The sequence below is a fragment of the Chiroxiphia lanceolata genome, chromosome 5, assembly GCF_009829145.1.
Source record: "Chiroxiphia lanceolata isolate bChiLan1 chromosome 5, bChiLan1.pri, whole genome shotgun sequence".
In the NCBI taxonomy this organism is placed as follows: Eukaryota; Metazoa; Chordata; class Aves; order Passeriformes; family Pipridae; genus Chiroxiphia; species Chiroxiphia lanceolata.
In genome coordinates this window covers 71,169,712-71,184,730 of record NC_045641.1, presented here as the reverse complement: position 1 = coordinate 71,184,730, position 15,019 = coordinate 71,169,712, and the positions used below count along the sequence as shown (strand labels likewise).

General features: G+C 44.1%; 2 protein-coding genes across 12 annotated transcripts in view; one reads left to right on the top strand and one right to left on the bottom strand.

Moving 5' to 3' along the window:
- Nucleotides 1-2,176: 2,176 nt before the first annotated feature.
- MANSC1 (MANSC domain containing 1) lies at nt 2,177-7,835 on the bottom strand. Its single transcript, XM_032689596.1, has 3 exons — nt 7,522-7,835; nt 6,507-6,647; nt 2,177-3,495 (listed from the first exon to the last, which is right to left on the bottom strand). The coding sequence occupies exons 1-3, from the start codon at nt 7,739-7,741 to the stop codon at nt 2,525-2,527; spliced, it is 1,332 nt and encodes a 443-aa protein (XP_032545487.1). The 5' UTR covers nt 7,742-7,835; the 3' UTR covers nt 2,177-2,524.
- Nucleotides 7,836-10,986: 3,151 nt separating this feature from the next.
- BORCS5 (BLOC-1 related complex subunit 5) overlaps nt 10,987-15,019 on the top strand; it is a 77,475-nt gene continuing 73,442 nt past the window's right edge. For 4 of the 11 annotated variants that reach the window (XR_004357404.1, XR_004357403.1, XM_032689563.1 and 1 more), the window contains exons 1-2: nt 11,363-11,487; nt 12,038-12,166. Coding sequence is in view for 7 of the 11 variants with exons in the window: in XM_032689563.1 (XP_032545454.1) it covers nt 11,430-11,487; nt 12,038-12,166 (187 nt within the window). In the remaining 4 variants the exon portion in view is untranslated. Of the gene's footprint in view, nt 11,488-12,037; nt 12,167-13,084; nt 13,242-15,019 lie in introns of those variants that run through there. The other 7 variants (XR_004357405.1, XR_004357406.1, XM_032689564.1 and 4 more) reach the window with 5 other exon arrangements.

Below are 15,019 nucleotides of genomic sequence, written 5' to 3'. Positions count from 1 at the left end.
GATGTTAGTCAAACTGTAGAATCATAGAGTGGTTTGGGCTGTAAGGGACCTTAAAGCTCATCTAGTGTCAACCCCCCTGCCATGGACTGGGACACCTTCCACTAGACCAGGTTGCTCAGTCCCATCCAACCTGGCCTTGAACCCTTCCAGGGATGGGGCAACCACAGCTTCTCTGGGTAATCTTCTCCAGTGCTTCACCACCCTCAGGAAGAATTTTTTCCTAACATCCAATTTAAACCTACCCTCTGTCATTTTTAAAGCCATTCCCCCTTGTTCTATCACTATATGCCCTTGTAACATGCCCCTCTCCAGCTAAATACATGCCCAGTGCTCTGAACGACCTTGAGATGTATCTGCTTGTCTTCTCTTGAACATTTTGCTACTGTACTGTAACTTAGCAATTAACAGCAACCATCTTTCCCTCCAACAAATTACAACAGAAATGCACAGTGAAGATTCAGAGGTTGTTCTCAGTACCTGTCCTACAACAAGCTGCTGTGAGCTCACCTGCAACGTAGAAAGCTACTCATGAAGTTTTAGTTCTTATGAGAGTAAATTATGGTCAACCTAAGATCTGCATCTGCATTTTTACAGCTAGGCCTAGTACTTATCAGTCTATGAACTCATTTCCTAAACATGTTGTTTCCTCTTATCATGTTCCTTGACCAGAAACCTCTGAAAATGTCTATTAAAAAAAACCAAACACTGAGGTTAAACAAAGTGCAGTCAACAAACAAGCTGATAAATTTGAGATACTTTTCTTTTGCAATTTTGTTCACCTTTAAGAAGTTATCCAGAACAGCTGGACTTGTACCTATAAAGCAATGTGCAGCACCCCCCATAGTAAGAATTCAACTTCTTGACATTTCTTTGATCTCTGAATAATGGAATTTTCAGGGAATTTTCTTAGAGCTTTCAGAAAACTTGCCTTGAGGCCATTTTTGGATCACGCCTGCTTCCCACCACACTAAGCTTGACAGATCTAACAATCTCTTGGATGTGAGTCACATTTCATATTTTGTAATAGAATTGTTTCCTTGCTCTCAGGAGGCACCCTTCCTTCTCTGCCGTGATGTTTGTTGTTGATTATGCTGCCTGACATGGATACTTTGAAATCTAGCCTTTCATTCTAAAAACAGGTTTAGACTGAGTGCATGCAAAGGGAAATCAAAATAATATGAACTGGAAGTTGTGGAGCAAGTGATGCTCACAGGCCCTCTCACTGTTGCAGTCAGGGAAACACAGATAATCACAGAATTGTTTAGGTTGGGAAAAAACTTGGAAGATCATCAAGACCAACTGTTAATAAGTTGCTATACTTATTACCAGTCACATGAAGAGGACCCTAGAAGTGAAGCGGGTGTGCTTTGAGAGCCAGCAAGAGCTCTGTGTGTTCAGGAGGGACAGCAAGTCCAGCACTGACACACACGGTCCTTTCGAGAGCCACTAACGAGGGAAGCAGGTGAATGCCAGAAGCATGAAGATAATGCAGCCTTGTCCATCTGTTCCTGCTGACTGCAGGAAACCTCTTTGAGATGTGCACCCTCCAACAACATAGTCACCATTTTTCTCTAAAACTTTTTTACCTCTTGGTAGATGTTCAGCAAAGGGAGCCCACACCTTTCTGTGTGTCTTCTGCCAATAATACAGCTGTTGTCCTTGCTAAGCTCACTCACAGGTTTCTCCCCCTTCTTGAGATGTTGAGTCTCAGCGGTCAGGGATTTAGGTGTATTAGAACAAATTCTCTGTCGTGCATATGTCAAGTCACTTGGTGATGCAGTTTGTCACAAAAGACCTTGACTGTAGCTTGCTTTACTTTTGGAAGATAACTTTCTCTCTGATACACACTGCACAAATCCAAGCTTGAAAAGGGCAAAATCCACTCTTTGGAAAAGGCCAATTCAGATTTTTAGTATGTGGTTTTAAGGACAGCTCGTGATGTATGCAGAAAAAGGACTTTGAAGATATGTATATAACTATAAATTATATGTAGAAAAGGAAAATTAAGCTATGTTATATGTAATATAATTTTTACTGTTTGTACCTAAAACCATTTGGATGCAGAGCTCTATTACTAAGTATTCCTTTAAAGCTACAAATAGAGTAAATAGGATTGCCAGGCAATCATGTAACACTATGGCATTTGGTGCAAATAGCACTGAAAACACCTACGTGCTGCACAAGTACTCAATTTATTAGGTGTACTTCTATTTCACTAATCTTGTCACAGTACAGATTAAGCTCATGAAATGCCTTTTCTCCTTAAATATAAGACCTTCGTAGCTTAACTTGGATTTGAGTGTTTATTCTCAGGATTTAGTATAAATCAAAAATGATAGACATTATAGTTCAGCGTAGAAAGAGCATTTCTTTTCCCCACCAAACCCATATCCTGCCTTCTGCTTTGCCATTAGAGGAGAAAAAAGGAATCCATCCTCTTCTGAGATTTCAGTATCTACTGTTCCATTTCAGAGTTGCCCTCTCAAAAGTTACATGCTCCTCAAAATTTTATTCCCTCTCCCCATCAGACATCAGAATACATTCCATTGATCAAGTAATCCAGCCTGGTATAATGCCTCTTCTGAAGAGATTCATGTATTTTCTTCCCTGTCAGTACAATAACCAGCAACAAGAACATCACCCCAAAAAGCAAAGCTGCTAGAAGGCTGCTTTTCTCCCCCAGCTGAACAACACCTTTCCCTCCCAGAACACCCTCTGACAGGTAGCTTTCTGAGTCAGATGGGTCATAACCCTGAAGGTCATTTTGGAAAGATATGGGGGAATCACTAGTAGAGAGAATGAAACCTGAAAAAGAGGAGAGGGTTACATGGCTGGTATCATTGGAAGAGACAGCTGCTGGCTCAGAAGATGGGGTTGGAGTCCTTAGCCCTGATGGAGCAGTAGCAGATCTGGAATTTGTGGTTGTAGAAGCTGTGGGAATGGAAAGAGGAACACGAGTAGCAGCGATGCTGGTGACAGGGACACCAGGTTTAGCTCCAGTGGCTGCGGTAGGCAGAGAGGGAGCTGTGGTGGTGGTGATTGTAGGTTCAGCAGCACCAGGATGCAGAGAGGTTGTACGAAATTCCAACCGGGCCGTACTTGCAGGCAGAGGAGTAAGAGTAGTACTGCTGGTTTCAGGAGCACTAGGCTGAGTGGTGGGGAATGAAGCAGCGGGGTTTCCAATGTGAACAGCAGAAAACATGTTTGGTGGCAGGTTAATTACTTTCTGCCTTGGGATGGAATCTAAGCTCTCAGACTGTTTTGCCCTTTGAGATTCAGGAAAATCTGTATGAAATTCAATGTTGTCTAAATGCTTGTCTATGCGGTTCACAGGTTCAGATGCCTGATGAAATACAGATTGTTGCCAAGTGGCAGTATGATTCTGATGGCTGTTCTGAGTGTGAGAAAAAATCGTTCCTGCATCCGAAGACAAAGAATACTCATTTGAAGAAAAGTTCTCAGTTTTGATAGATTTATCCTCTGGGGCATGGGTGTCTGGAAACAGAAATACCAGTATTTAATTATTAAATCTATTTTTGACTAATATAGGCTTACTCAATTTGTATTACTTAGAAAGAGAGACATAAGGGAGCTCCAGGAGGTAATTACTAATGAGACGGAGGCATCATGAACTTCTTTTCTTTAAAATATACACAGTGACATTTAAATTCTATGTCAAAAATACCTGTCAGCCTCAAGCCTCATCACATCAGGCCATGACTGCAACTTCTTACAGAATTTTCCTCTGCAGTGATCATCCCAGTGTGATTAGTTTATACCTACATTGCAGGTGTGTAAGCATTTATTTAGAGGTGAAAAGCAGAGTGAATAGGCTCACTGCTTTCAAACTATTCTCAGTCTCTGAGATATTATCAATGTTACTTTTGTCAATTTTTTGTTAGATGTACATTTCCACCTAGTTAATATGATTAGATACAGCCCTTTCTTGTAATGTCCAAGCACCCTGTGCTTGACACAATTCAATTCACATTCAAAAATTGTTTTATGATACACGGTGGCAATAACATCTCCATTTTATAGGACATTTTATACACATACTGATTTGTAGGAATGACCTGAGTTCCTACTGCTGTGCTTGAAGACACTGCTCCAAGAGTATGTAAGGTACTGGCAGAGAAGACCTCCATGAGAAGCAGACTACATTTTATAAATTTCTCCACAAGCTCATATGTATTCCTTGCAAAACAGGTGGCTGATGTCATTTAATAGAATTTGGAAGAAGAACAACAGTGTTATGTAACAGAAATACCATAAAAATTATAATCCTAGCAGCTACCTGATTTTACACAGTACTACAGAAAGTATTTGGGTGAACACAAGCTCTTGGAAATACCAGCTAATTGTTCATTCAGATTTTATATATCTATATATGTATATAGATATGATTTATAATTATATTTATAATATAAAAATACAATATATATTTATAACAATTCAGCTGCTGCACAGAACATTTAAAAGGGAACATGCTCTCAAATAGTTCTGACTCTCACTCATTTGTTTTTACCATAGAAACAAAGAGGTTTGTTAACTGCAGTGGAATTGAAATAAATTAAAAAAAAAGTCCATTACGTTTTCATTGTCACTTTTTTCTCAAGTAGGATCTCTTATCTAGAGCGATGGATATATTTCAGTTTTACTATACAAGCAAAGAAGCCTACTTGGCTGCTGTTTTAATATATCTTTCCAAGCCTTAAGACGCCACAAAAAAAAAAAATGGAAGTGCAAAAAAAGCCAACCCCAAACAACAAACCAAAACGCTAGCAATGCTAAAGAGTACAGCAAATACTTCATTTGAATCACGGGCACAATTTTATCTTAATCTTCCATCAAACATTGATTTTATAGTATTTTTTGTCTCCATTTTAAACTACAAGCTCCCAGATGCAGTGGCCCAAAACTGTCACATGCAAAGTACAGCTGGGGTATTAGGATAGATGTTTGTTGGTAAGAAAGAACAGGGGCACTATATGAATCAAACTTTAAAAGGAGCTGAAAAAAATAAAATGGTCTTTCTGATATGTCAAATCCAATATGCTTCATTAGAAACCAAACTTCAGGTTGTCACTCTTAAAAAACAAACTAAACACCTCTTGAGCATGTTTTACTTCACAAGCCATAGGTTGTTTCCATTCATTAACAGCCACAAGGATAGTAAAAAAAAAAAGAAAAAGCTAAATTTTATTACTAATGTAGCATCAGTATTTTAAGTTGCTTTATTACCAATAAATTATCTTTCCCCCTTTTATTCTGGTTTTCAGTGTAACCACATACACATCCTCATATGAAAGAACAAAGTTTGAAATGTTTGTTGATACTGACACTGCTCAGGTGCTACCTTTGAAAACTTATTAGGAACATAAGGTAAATAAGCTAGGATAATCTTTCCCTAATTCAATGTTCACAGAAGCTAAAAACTGCAAAATGAAAGAGAGGTAGTATATGCAATCGAGTTGTTCACTCAGCATCGTACTATATGCAGAATGAAAGCACAATTACATTTCTTGTTCCTTTGTTTGAAACTCTGATATTCTTGTAGGGGAGAAAGAGCTGGAGGAAAGAGTAGTTATAATAATAATTTTACAGGCATGCAGTTCATTTGTTTCACATTGCTTTTGCACAATTCCTGTGTGACTGTGCTTGCACAAAAACACTCGGTAACATTATATGAGTAATCTTTCCATATATCATGCTGTTGCTCCTTGCAAATAGTTCCTCTTGGAAAAGCTCTCTTTTTCAGCAGGAGTTCAGTTTCTGGAAATATGAAATTTTTGCTCTCTCAAGCAGCCATACTGAAACCACCTTGTAAACTCTTGGCAGGACAATCTAATTATCAGTTTCTTATCTGAGCTGTTCAAACAAGTCTGGTGCAAGTCAATGTCAATCGACAAACATGCCTTGCCATTAAAAATTCCACAGCCTATGACAGAGAGCGAGAAATTCCTGAGTGTGCAGCCCATATACCATAAAGCTTCCAGTTTAGAAAGTTTGCTTCTGCACTTCAGGTTCTCTTACTGAAAACAGAAAATAATGATTACCATTGCCAATTATTCACCAGTGTAACGTGAGCCCTTTAAAAAGGGCATGGTATTTCCATTGCTTTCAGTGATACTCTCCATCATTACATCCAGGAAATCTTCCTTCCTGAATATATTAATATGGCAGCAGCTGCTTTTTGTTTTAAGCAAGGGCAAATGATGAGGAGTTCTCAATCTAATGTGAAGGAATTTTATAAGGGTCATGGTGTTATTCCAAGCAGGAAGCTGGGCCCACAAATAAGCTCACCACATACCTGCTCCTCCATTTTCCACAAGGCAAAGGAGCAACATTCTCAATTTATTGGGCTTGGCTTAGAACATTTTACTAAAAACACACAAAAAACCATTTTCTGGCCACTACTGAAAGTTCACAGGTGGAAAAGTCCTCTAGTGTGGGGGCTATTATTAAAATTATTATTATTATTAAATAGTCTCACTATTATTTACCTGTAGTTATCTTGTAGCTCACAAGTCCTGTTGCAGGTTTCATCAGACAAGCTTCTGCGGTAGGGCAGTAAAAGAGGTAGCAGTTTGGATGTGCTTTTGTTCTTCCAGCATAAAAAATCATCAAATTACACTTCTTGTCTCCTGCAAAACATAATAAATGTGTGTTACAGCAATAAGAACTTTTATAGCAGTATGATAATGAGCTCTATTTCGTTAATTTTTCTTCATGTGAGTAAGAGGAAAACTACTAACTCATAACATCCCTACAGGAAAAACAGCCAAGGAATACAAAAGAATGGCCTATGGCCAAAATATGAAAGATCACACCTTCCTCTTCCTGTACAAAAAAAAGCTGGGGAAACGATGAGTTTAATCCCTCATCTTCCCCTTACCTGTACCACAATGGCACCACTTTATATAACAATTTCTCACTTACAAATCCTGATAAATCTGAAAACCTCCTTGGTAAACTCCTGGGGAAGAAAATTATTTATACATTTTTCCCTATCACATCCCAGGAATTGCATGTCTTGTTGCTGCCTGGGAGGGTCACCTTTACCCCCGTAGTTTCTACTTGCTGCTTTGCCTCCTACCGCTCCAAGAGCTTGATGCAAACCAACCATCACAGAGAAGGGTAAGCATTCTCATTTTTGGCTAAAATTAAATACGAAAATGTCAGTGCAAAATATTCGTCACTTCGTAGCGCATCTACTAAACACAGCCTAGGCATCTTAGGCTTTGGGGATCTGAGTTTTTAACGCTTAAAACTACCACAGTTTCTATGATGCAACTATTTTCCTGAACACCGCGGGGGTCTTACGTTGAGATCCAACATCACGTTTGGCTAAAGAGAGTAGCAGCCGCAAGCGGGTACTATCGAAACCCGAATGAAAGGATAAATTGACGTTCCTACGCTGAATACGGAGAACAGCGGCTGAGCACCACGCGAGCCCAAACCCCAGAAGTAATTTCCCAGGCGCTGGTAGGCGCTGGCGGAGAAGGCGGCCGAGGTTACCTGCGAGCCCGTCCCTGGAGCAGCAGGTTCGGGCACAAGCCCCCGCGCTGGGGACGCGAAGCGGCTCCGCGCCCCGGACGCCTCGGGGCAGGGACAAGTCTATATCGATGATGGAATTCTCCATTTTCTCCGCGGAACACTCCTGACTCAGGGACGGCCCGGCCATCACACAGGTGATCACCAGCAGGCGAACGGACCACCAGCTGCCCCCCGGGGACATGGTGACCGGGGCGGGGGCTCGGCGCGGCCCGAGGCGCACCGGGCGGGTTTGTTTCCAGCTGCGCGGAGCGCTGGCGGCCAGGGAAGCCGCGCCGAGGTGCCTCTTCTGCTCCCCGGGCGGGGAGGCGTTTCTGGGGGCACCTTCGGGCTGTCCCCCCTGCCGCCCTGTGGCGGGAAGGCAGCAGCGGGGCCCGGCCGGGCTCGGCAGGGCGGCTCAGGGGAACCGCGGGTGTCCCGGCACGTCCGGGAGGAGGAACCGCGGGAGGCGGGTCCGGGCCGCCTGCCTGCCCTCCTCCTTTCCCCCCGGCCTGCCCCCTTCTTTCTTGCTTACCTGTTTACCTGCCGTCTTCTTGCCCTTCTTCTGCCTTCCTTCTTGCCTACCTGCCTGCCTGCCTACCTACCTGCTTACCTGCCCTCTTCCTGCCCTTCTCTTGCCTTCCTTCTTGCCTTTCTATCTGCCTGCCTACCTACCTGCCTATCTGCCTTTCTGCCTGCCCTTCTGCTTGCCCTCCTCCTCCTTTCCTCCTCCCTGCCTGCCCTCCTACCTGCCCTTCTCCTGCCCGGCTGCCCTTCTGCCTGCCCGGCAGGGCTGCGGGGGTGTTCCCGCTCCTCCAGCTGCTTGCCGGCTCCAAGGGTTCTTCCTGAGCATCAGACACAAAGGCAAAACCACACGGTGAAATTCTTCATTTGTCAGGCTATTGTGGTTTTGCCCACAGTCAGATCTGCTTTTGGAGGCTGTAATGAAAGTGATTAATATGCATATCCTGGACTAAACGGACATGGACATATTTCCATGTCTATATAAGAGACTCCTTACTACCTGAGTAATCCTGTTCAAACACAGCCAAACACAGGGTGTTTGCAGAATGGGAGTTGTACACAATAGCCTGTCTACTAGGACTGGTGGCTTAGCCATTCCTCCCTCAGCTGTCTCTGTGAAATTGCTTGCTTAAGTAATGTTTTTACTTGGAAATTTTTCATTTCCTTTTTTAAATTTCTTATTATTTTTGGGGTGCTGTTTAGGAGTAAAAGTAGCCCAGAGACAAAGGAGTGCAAAGAATAGAAGGACTGTAGGACACATTCCTTCTTTTTCAGGAAAGAGACCTTTAATGTAGTTTCTTGTAAATAAAAGACATTTTCTTTTTAGAGATGGTACATTACCTGAAGAGATACTAAAGGGCAGGTTATTTTATATATTATAATGATTAGATGCCAAGGGATGGATGTTCTTGATGCCCAGTCAGTCCCCTTGGTCAATATGGCTGGGTTTTGGCTTTTTTCTGGACATGATTGTTCTAAGAGACTGAGCCCACCATCACATTTTGCATCAAATGGCTATTTTGGGGCAATTTCTAATGTTTGGTTGTGATTCTCACATTCTTGGTGGGGTGTTTTTATCTGAAATTTTCAGCTGCACTTGTTTAAGAAAATGTTTCTAGCCAGGCATTTCTCTTTTGGTAAACTGGTAACATTCATTGTTCAAAGAAAAAGTTGTAAGAGAATGTGAACACTTAAGGTGTCACCTATTAACTGCATCACACAGTGAATGACAATGGGAATGAATAGTAAAAGTGAGCCCAGGTATTACTCCTACTATATGTTAGACAAAGTTGCATCTGCCACCTGCCTTTGCTTACAGCATGGTGGTGGTAGAAGCCAAGCAGAAAGAAGCTGAAAAATAAGTCTAAAGGTCTGTCTGGGTTGGTGGTAAAGGTGAGGACACTTGTTCTTTACCAGGACTGTTGGGACAGTGTTAATGGTGTGAGGGTACTGTAATGATAGTGAATGTGAAAATATACACAGAGACTACTGTGGTGGGACAGGCACAGATGATTATGGGAATATGAGAAGGGCTGATGTGATCTATAATATGAGCAGGGCAGAAGAGATACTGGGGATAACATGACTGCCCCGCTCCAGCCACTATGGCTGATTTCTGCTCTTCCTGCCTCTTCTTGGTAGGGCAGGTGCTCGGCCTCCCTGAGGAGACTATAAGCAAATCTGTCAGGCTGCTGAGATGCAGGGAAGCGAAGGTCCATCAAAAGCTATGCAGAAACCTTGTCTGCTGGCTAGGAAAGTGTCAGCCTTGCCCAGCAGCTGCTGTGCTCCCTTCACCACTGAGATGGGAAGGAAGGGAGGCCGAGAGAGGGAGAATGGAGGGACCCCCAACTCTGTGTCATGGTGCTAAGTCACTAAAGGTGTTTTCCTGCTTCTGTAGAGCACCTCTCTGCTTGAGAGCCAGTGCTCATGGTGAAACACTTGGGCACAGATAGGATGAACTTCTATTGTAACCTATTCTATTGGGTTACCAAAGTACATAGTACAGCGTACAGCCTATAGCTAGCAAAAGGTGATGTTGGATTGGGCTGATGTTCTCATGAGATAGGAGTATTTTTTGTGTTAAATTAAATCTTCGTGACAATTAACAAAGGCAGCCAAGAAAAATGGTGCTGAGTTTGGTGCAGAGCTTTTGATGATGTTGGGCTTCATGCATGAGCAGAGAACAGGCTTGTTCAGAAGCTAGCACGCACCAGTGCTGGTCCTATTATAGACAATTCTTCTGTCACAGACAATTGCATGATGCCTTTTCTGATTTGACTCCCAAATCTTCATTCGCGAAGCCTAGCCATGAAGTCTGAAATCTCAAAGTATGTTTTCATTTTCACTTGTGTGTTTTCAGTTTGTTTGTTTGTTTTTTTTTTCTTTTTTTCCTAAGCCTGACCTCCCTGTAAACTTTTGATCTGGGCTGCTTTTCCCTCACTCCTGGCACACTTGTATATAAGGCAGCTGGTGATGGATATTGCCCAGATTGCTCCGTGCCCAGCTGTCTGGGGTTTGGCATGTTTGTCTTAGCAGAGAAGAATTAATACATGCAATTAAAGAAATCCCAGAATCACAGATTTGTTAGGGTTGGAAGGGACCTCTGAAGATTACCTAGTCCAACCCCCCTGCTAAGGCAGTGTCATTTAAGGCAGGTTACACAGGAACTCATCCAGGTGGTTTCCATGTCTCCAGTCAGGGAGACTCCATGCCTTCCCTCGGCAGCCTGTTCCAGTGCTCTGCCACTCTCAGTGTAAAGAAGTTCTTCCTCATGTTAAGATGAAACTTCTTGTGTTTTACTTTATAGCCGTTACTCCTCGTCCTGTTGCTGGGCACCACCGAAGACTCTGGCACCATCCTCTCAGCACCTGCCTTTGAGATATTTATATGCATTAATGAGATCCCCTATCAGTCTTCTCTAAACTAAACAGGCCCAGCTCCTGCAGTCTCTCCTCATAACAGAGATGCTCCAGACCTCTCATCATCTTTGTGGCCTCTACTGGATCCTCTCCAGTAGCTCTACGTCTCTTATACTGAGGAGCCCAGACCGGGACACGGTACTCCAGCTGTGGTCTCGCTTGGGCCGAGCAGCGGAGCAGGATCATCTCCCTCAACCTCCTACCCAAGCAGATGAGGGATGCTCTGCACCGCCCTGGCCCGAGAGGCCCACCCCTGACCGCTCGCCGCCACTCCGGAGGGGCAGAAGCGAGAGAGCCCGTCCCGCTCCCCCCCTTCGCTGGGCGGCCCCGAGCGCAGCCCCGCCCGCGGGCGGAGCCGCCGTGACCCGGCACCGCCGGAACCCCGTGGGCGGGCGGTGGCCGCGGCGCTGCCACCGCGCTGCGGGAGGCGGGGAACGAGCGGTCACCGCCATGGGAGCGGAGCAGAGCGCCGAGGCCGAGAGCCGCCCGGGCGAGCCCAGCGCCGCAGGTCGGTGCCCGGCGCCCGGCAGGGATGGGGGCGGAAGAGGGAGGAAGGGAGGGAGGGAGGAAGGGAGGGAGGGAGAGAGAGAGACAGGCAGGGAGGGAGACAGACACAGGGCGCCGTGAACGGGGCTGCCCACGGGCGGTGGCGAGGGGCGGCGGCTGTGGATCAGGGAAGAGCTGTTTCCTTGGGAGGCAGCGGCGGGCGCCGGCCCGGCCCTTCTTGTGACGGTGAGGGGGCACCGCCCAGGCCGGGGGAGGCAGAGCCGGAGAGGTGGGAGCACAGTGGGCCACGTGGATGTGGAGCTGAGGGAGGAGGAGTGAGCAGGGTGTCAGTGGTGCAGGTGTTTCAGAATCAGCTGTTCCCGATTTGGAAAGCGAGAAAGGAGCTTAGAGTCTTCCAGTGATTTCGGTAATGTGTTTGTACTATAAAAAGCATATCTGTATAATGTTAAATAGAGCAACATTCACATAGGGTTGGATTCTGATTGAATCTGCTTATTAATTTGATTGTTCCCTTTCCCTCCCATATCCTTCCTTTGCATCTCCTTTGTCAGCCAAGCAACGCGCAAAAATGGACGACATTGTGGTGGTAGCCCCAGGAACACAATCCTCACGGAATGTCAGCAATGATCCAGATGTCATAAAACTGCAGGAAATTCCAACTTTCCAGCCCCTTTTGAAAGGTAGGTGATTGTTCTTCCTCTGTTTTTAAAAGCCGTCTTTTTTTTTTTTTTGTACCTAATGGAATGTGTGCTTTGTGTATCCTGAGGTTCCTACTGAAGTTCATATTTCTGTCCCTATTTTTCACTATCCCTCTTGTTTTAAACCTTACTTTCTTTTGTTCTGTCCCAACCTTCTAAATGGTGGATGAACTGGTTTAGAGATGTGCTAGTAATCTCTGCAGTGGAACCATCTACTGTGAAGACAGAAGAGTTCCAAACATACCAGCTTGCCCTGTACCACTGGTTGATGGGATATGCTATATTACATTCTGATATATAATGGATCACAGTCTCCAGTTTTGCTCTAGTTTCTTAAAATCAGTTGTGTGTTACTCTCCGAGAGTCATAACTACCTGTGTATGCATTCAGTTGCTTGAAATCAAGATATCTTATGGGACTTTCCAACATAGAGCAGATTTTACTCTTGTTTTTTTTGGGGTGGGATACATGGACTGAGGCTTTTCTTTGTTTCTTTTCCTCACGCTGTTTTTTTCGTACATCCCCTGCACTCATTATATGTTCTTTCTGTTCTGTTCAAAGGGAAGTGAAGATTTCAATCAAAACTGTCAAGCCTACAGTTTAACAAAAACTGTTTGTGCATTTTGTGGCCTGGCTTCTAGCTATGTATTTTTGAGGAGTCTGCACAGTATCATTAGTATCTGAAAGTCCCTTAGGAAGGGAGATATCTGGAGCAGCCTGCACAAATTGGTTTGGTAAAACCAGCCTCCTCTTGGGTTCCTCTCCCTGGTACAGTGTGGGTTGGCAAATCTGTGTGGATGTACTGTGTAGTGGACACTCAGTGAGCCTGTGTTTTTTTTGGAAATGCAAGGCCTGCTGTGTGTGCATACATGGGCATCAGCACTTGCTTATGCCTTGCAGGTCTGCTATGACAGAGAGGATGGAGCTGGGATGTTTAGTCCTCCCTACTGCTGGAAGAAATGATGTGGTGTTGTACAGCTGAGGGTTTAGGTCACTGATTCATGCATGACTGCTGGGAAGTTATTGAAGCCACTTTGCTCTAAAGGCATCATTAGAGGTAATCTAGCATCACAACATCACTTTTTGGCCAGAAACTCGTTACCTTTTTTTGTTTGTTTATGTCTGCTACGTGAGGACCCTGGAACATGACTAGAAATTGTGGACATTATGATAGCCTATCAGGCAAAGCAATTGGCATTTTGTTGGGTACTGATAGATAGGGTCTAGAAGTCTGCAGCACTGACTGCTGTTTTCAGCAGAAGAGGCAGAGAGGTAGGGAGAGCATTAAACAAAGCAGAGCATGCTTTGGCTGTAAAGCAAATGCTTTGTCCTGCTTTGTATGTAAGGATCATGCCAGCGACAGCTTGAAATGTAAATGCTGGAACCCAAATCCACAAAAGAAATGAGAAAGTTTTTTGTTAGGAGAGACCAAATTTCGAAGATGCTACAATATCTGGCACAGAGGTGGTTGTGTATGTGTAAGAGTGCGATGACAAAGGATTTCAGTTCTACCCAGCCTCAAACTGGTGAGCAAACCTGGGTTGCACAAGGCCTGTGGAAGGAAGTCCTGGGAAGTGGGACTGATGACCACTTCCAGGGCCAGTGTTCTTGTATGTGTGTTTGGGTCACAAGGATACAGGACTTGGGGTGGGAAGTGAGGAAGAAGAGAGAGCAGCAGCCACGTAGCTGAGATGGAAAAGTTGGAAGGCACTGCCTTAAATGACCATTCCAGGTCCTTCAACTCCTAAACATGCATGTGTTGTCTTGGTGACTGTGTTGCTTTCTCTGATCTTACTTTGGACCTGAAGCTGTGGATGTATGACAGAAATCTTCCTTTCTGTTCCTGTCACTTGGCCTGCTATTTCCTTAGAGTCTCCTGAGATGTGGTGGTATCTGGTCACTGCTCAGGAGTTTTGCATGCTGAATCGCTTTTGTGAGTAGCTTTTTCAACCTCAAGTACTTGTTATTACTTGGACAACCAGACTGTGATACTTGTGTTCAGTACAAAAAGCAGTGTGTGCCTGTTGAGTGAGTTGACTCTTGAGGGACTACAGATCAGCCACAGGCCCAGTTGAGAAGCTGTTCTGTTTTGGACTGGTCTCTTATCTGTATTCTTCCATGAAAGATTATTTTTCTGGAAAGGCTGAAGAAGTTTGAAGATTTTAGGAGCTAATTCTAAAAACTTGTGCCTTGTGATCTGCCAGCTTGGGGAGCTGAAGAGGTGAACTTAGATTCCCTGTGGGCTTCATTATTCTGTTTAGTTTCTCTTTGTGTAAGCAATGCCAAGCAGTTTTATTTTGCTTATAAGTCTCAAAAGAGGCCTAATAATTAAATAAATGGACTGGAAAAGCACATGGTCATGTAAAACACTGCATGTTCCTGAGAGGCAAAACCACTTGTTCCTCCTAGCCGTATTGAGTTGAGCTTGTGATCAACGAAGCTGAAAATCTTTAGCGTTGTGCACTCTTCACTTGGAAGAATATGCCAGTGTCATATCCATTACATCTTTCATACTAGATTTTCCTCAACTTCTACAGGAAAAAATTGTACCTTAGAGTTGCAGCTATGAGTCCTTGTGAAAAGTCCCTCTCTAGCTTTCTTGTAGGCTCCCTTCAGATACTGGAAGGCTGCTATAGGGTTGCTCAAAGCAACTTGACCATGAAGACCCCTCATGATGAGGCATCCACAACTTCTTTGGGCTACCTGTTCCAGTATCTTGCTACCCTCATCATAATAAAATTTTCTTCCTTATGTCCATTCTAAACCTGCCCTCTTTCAATCTAAAATCATTTTTCCTTGCCCTCTCATTACAGGCCCTGGGAAAAAGGCTCTCTG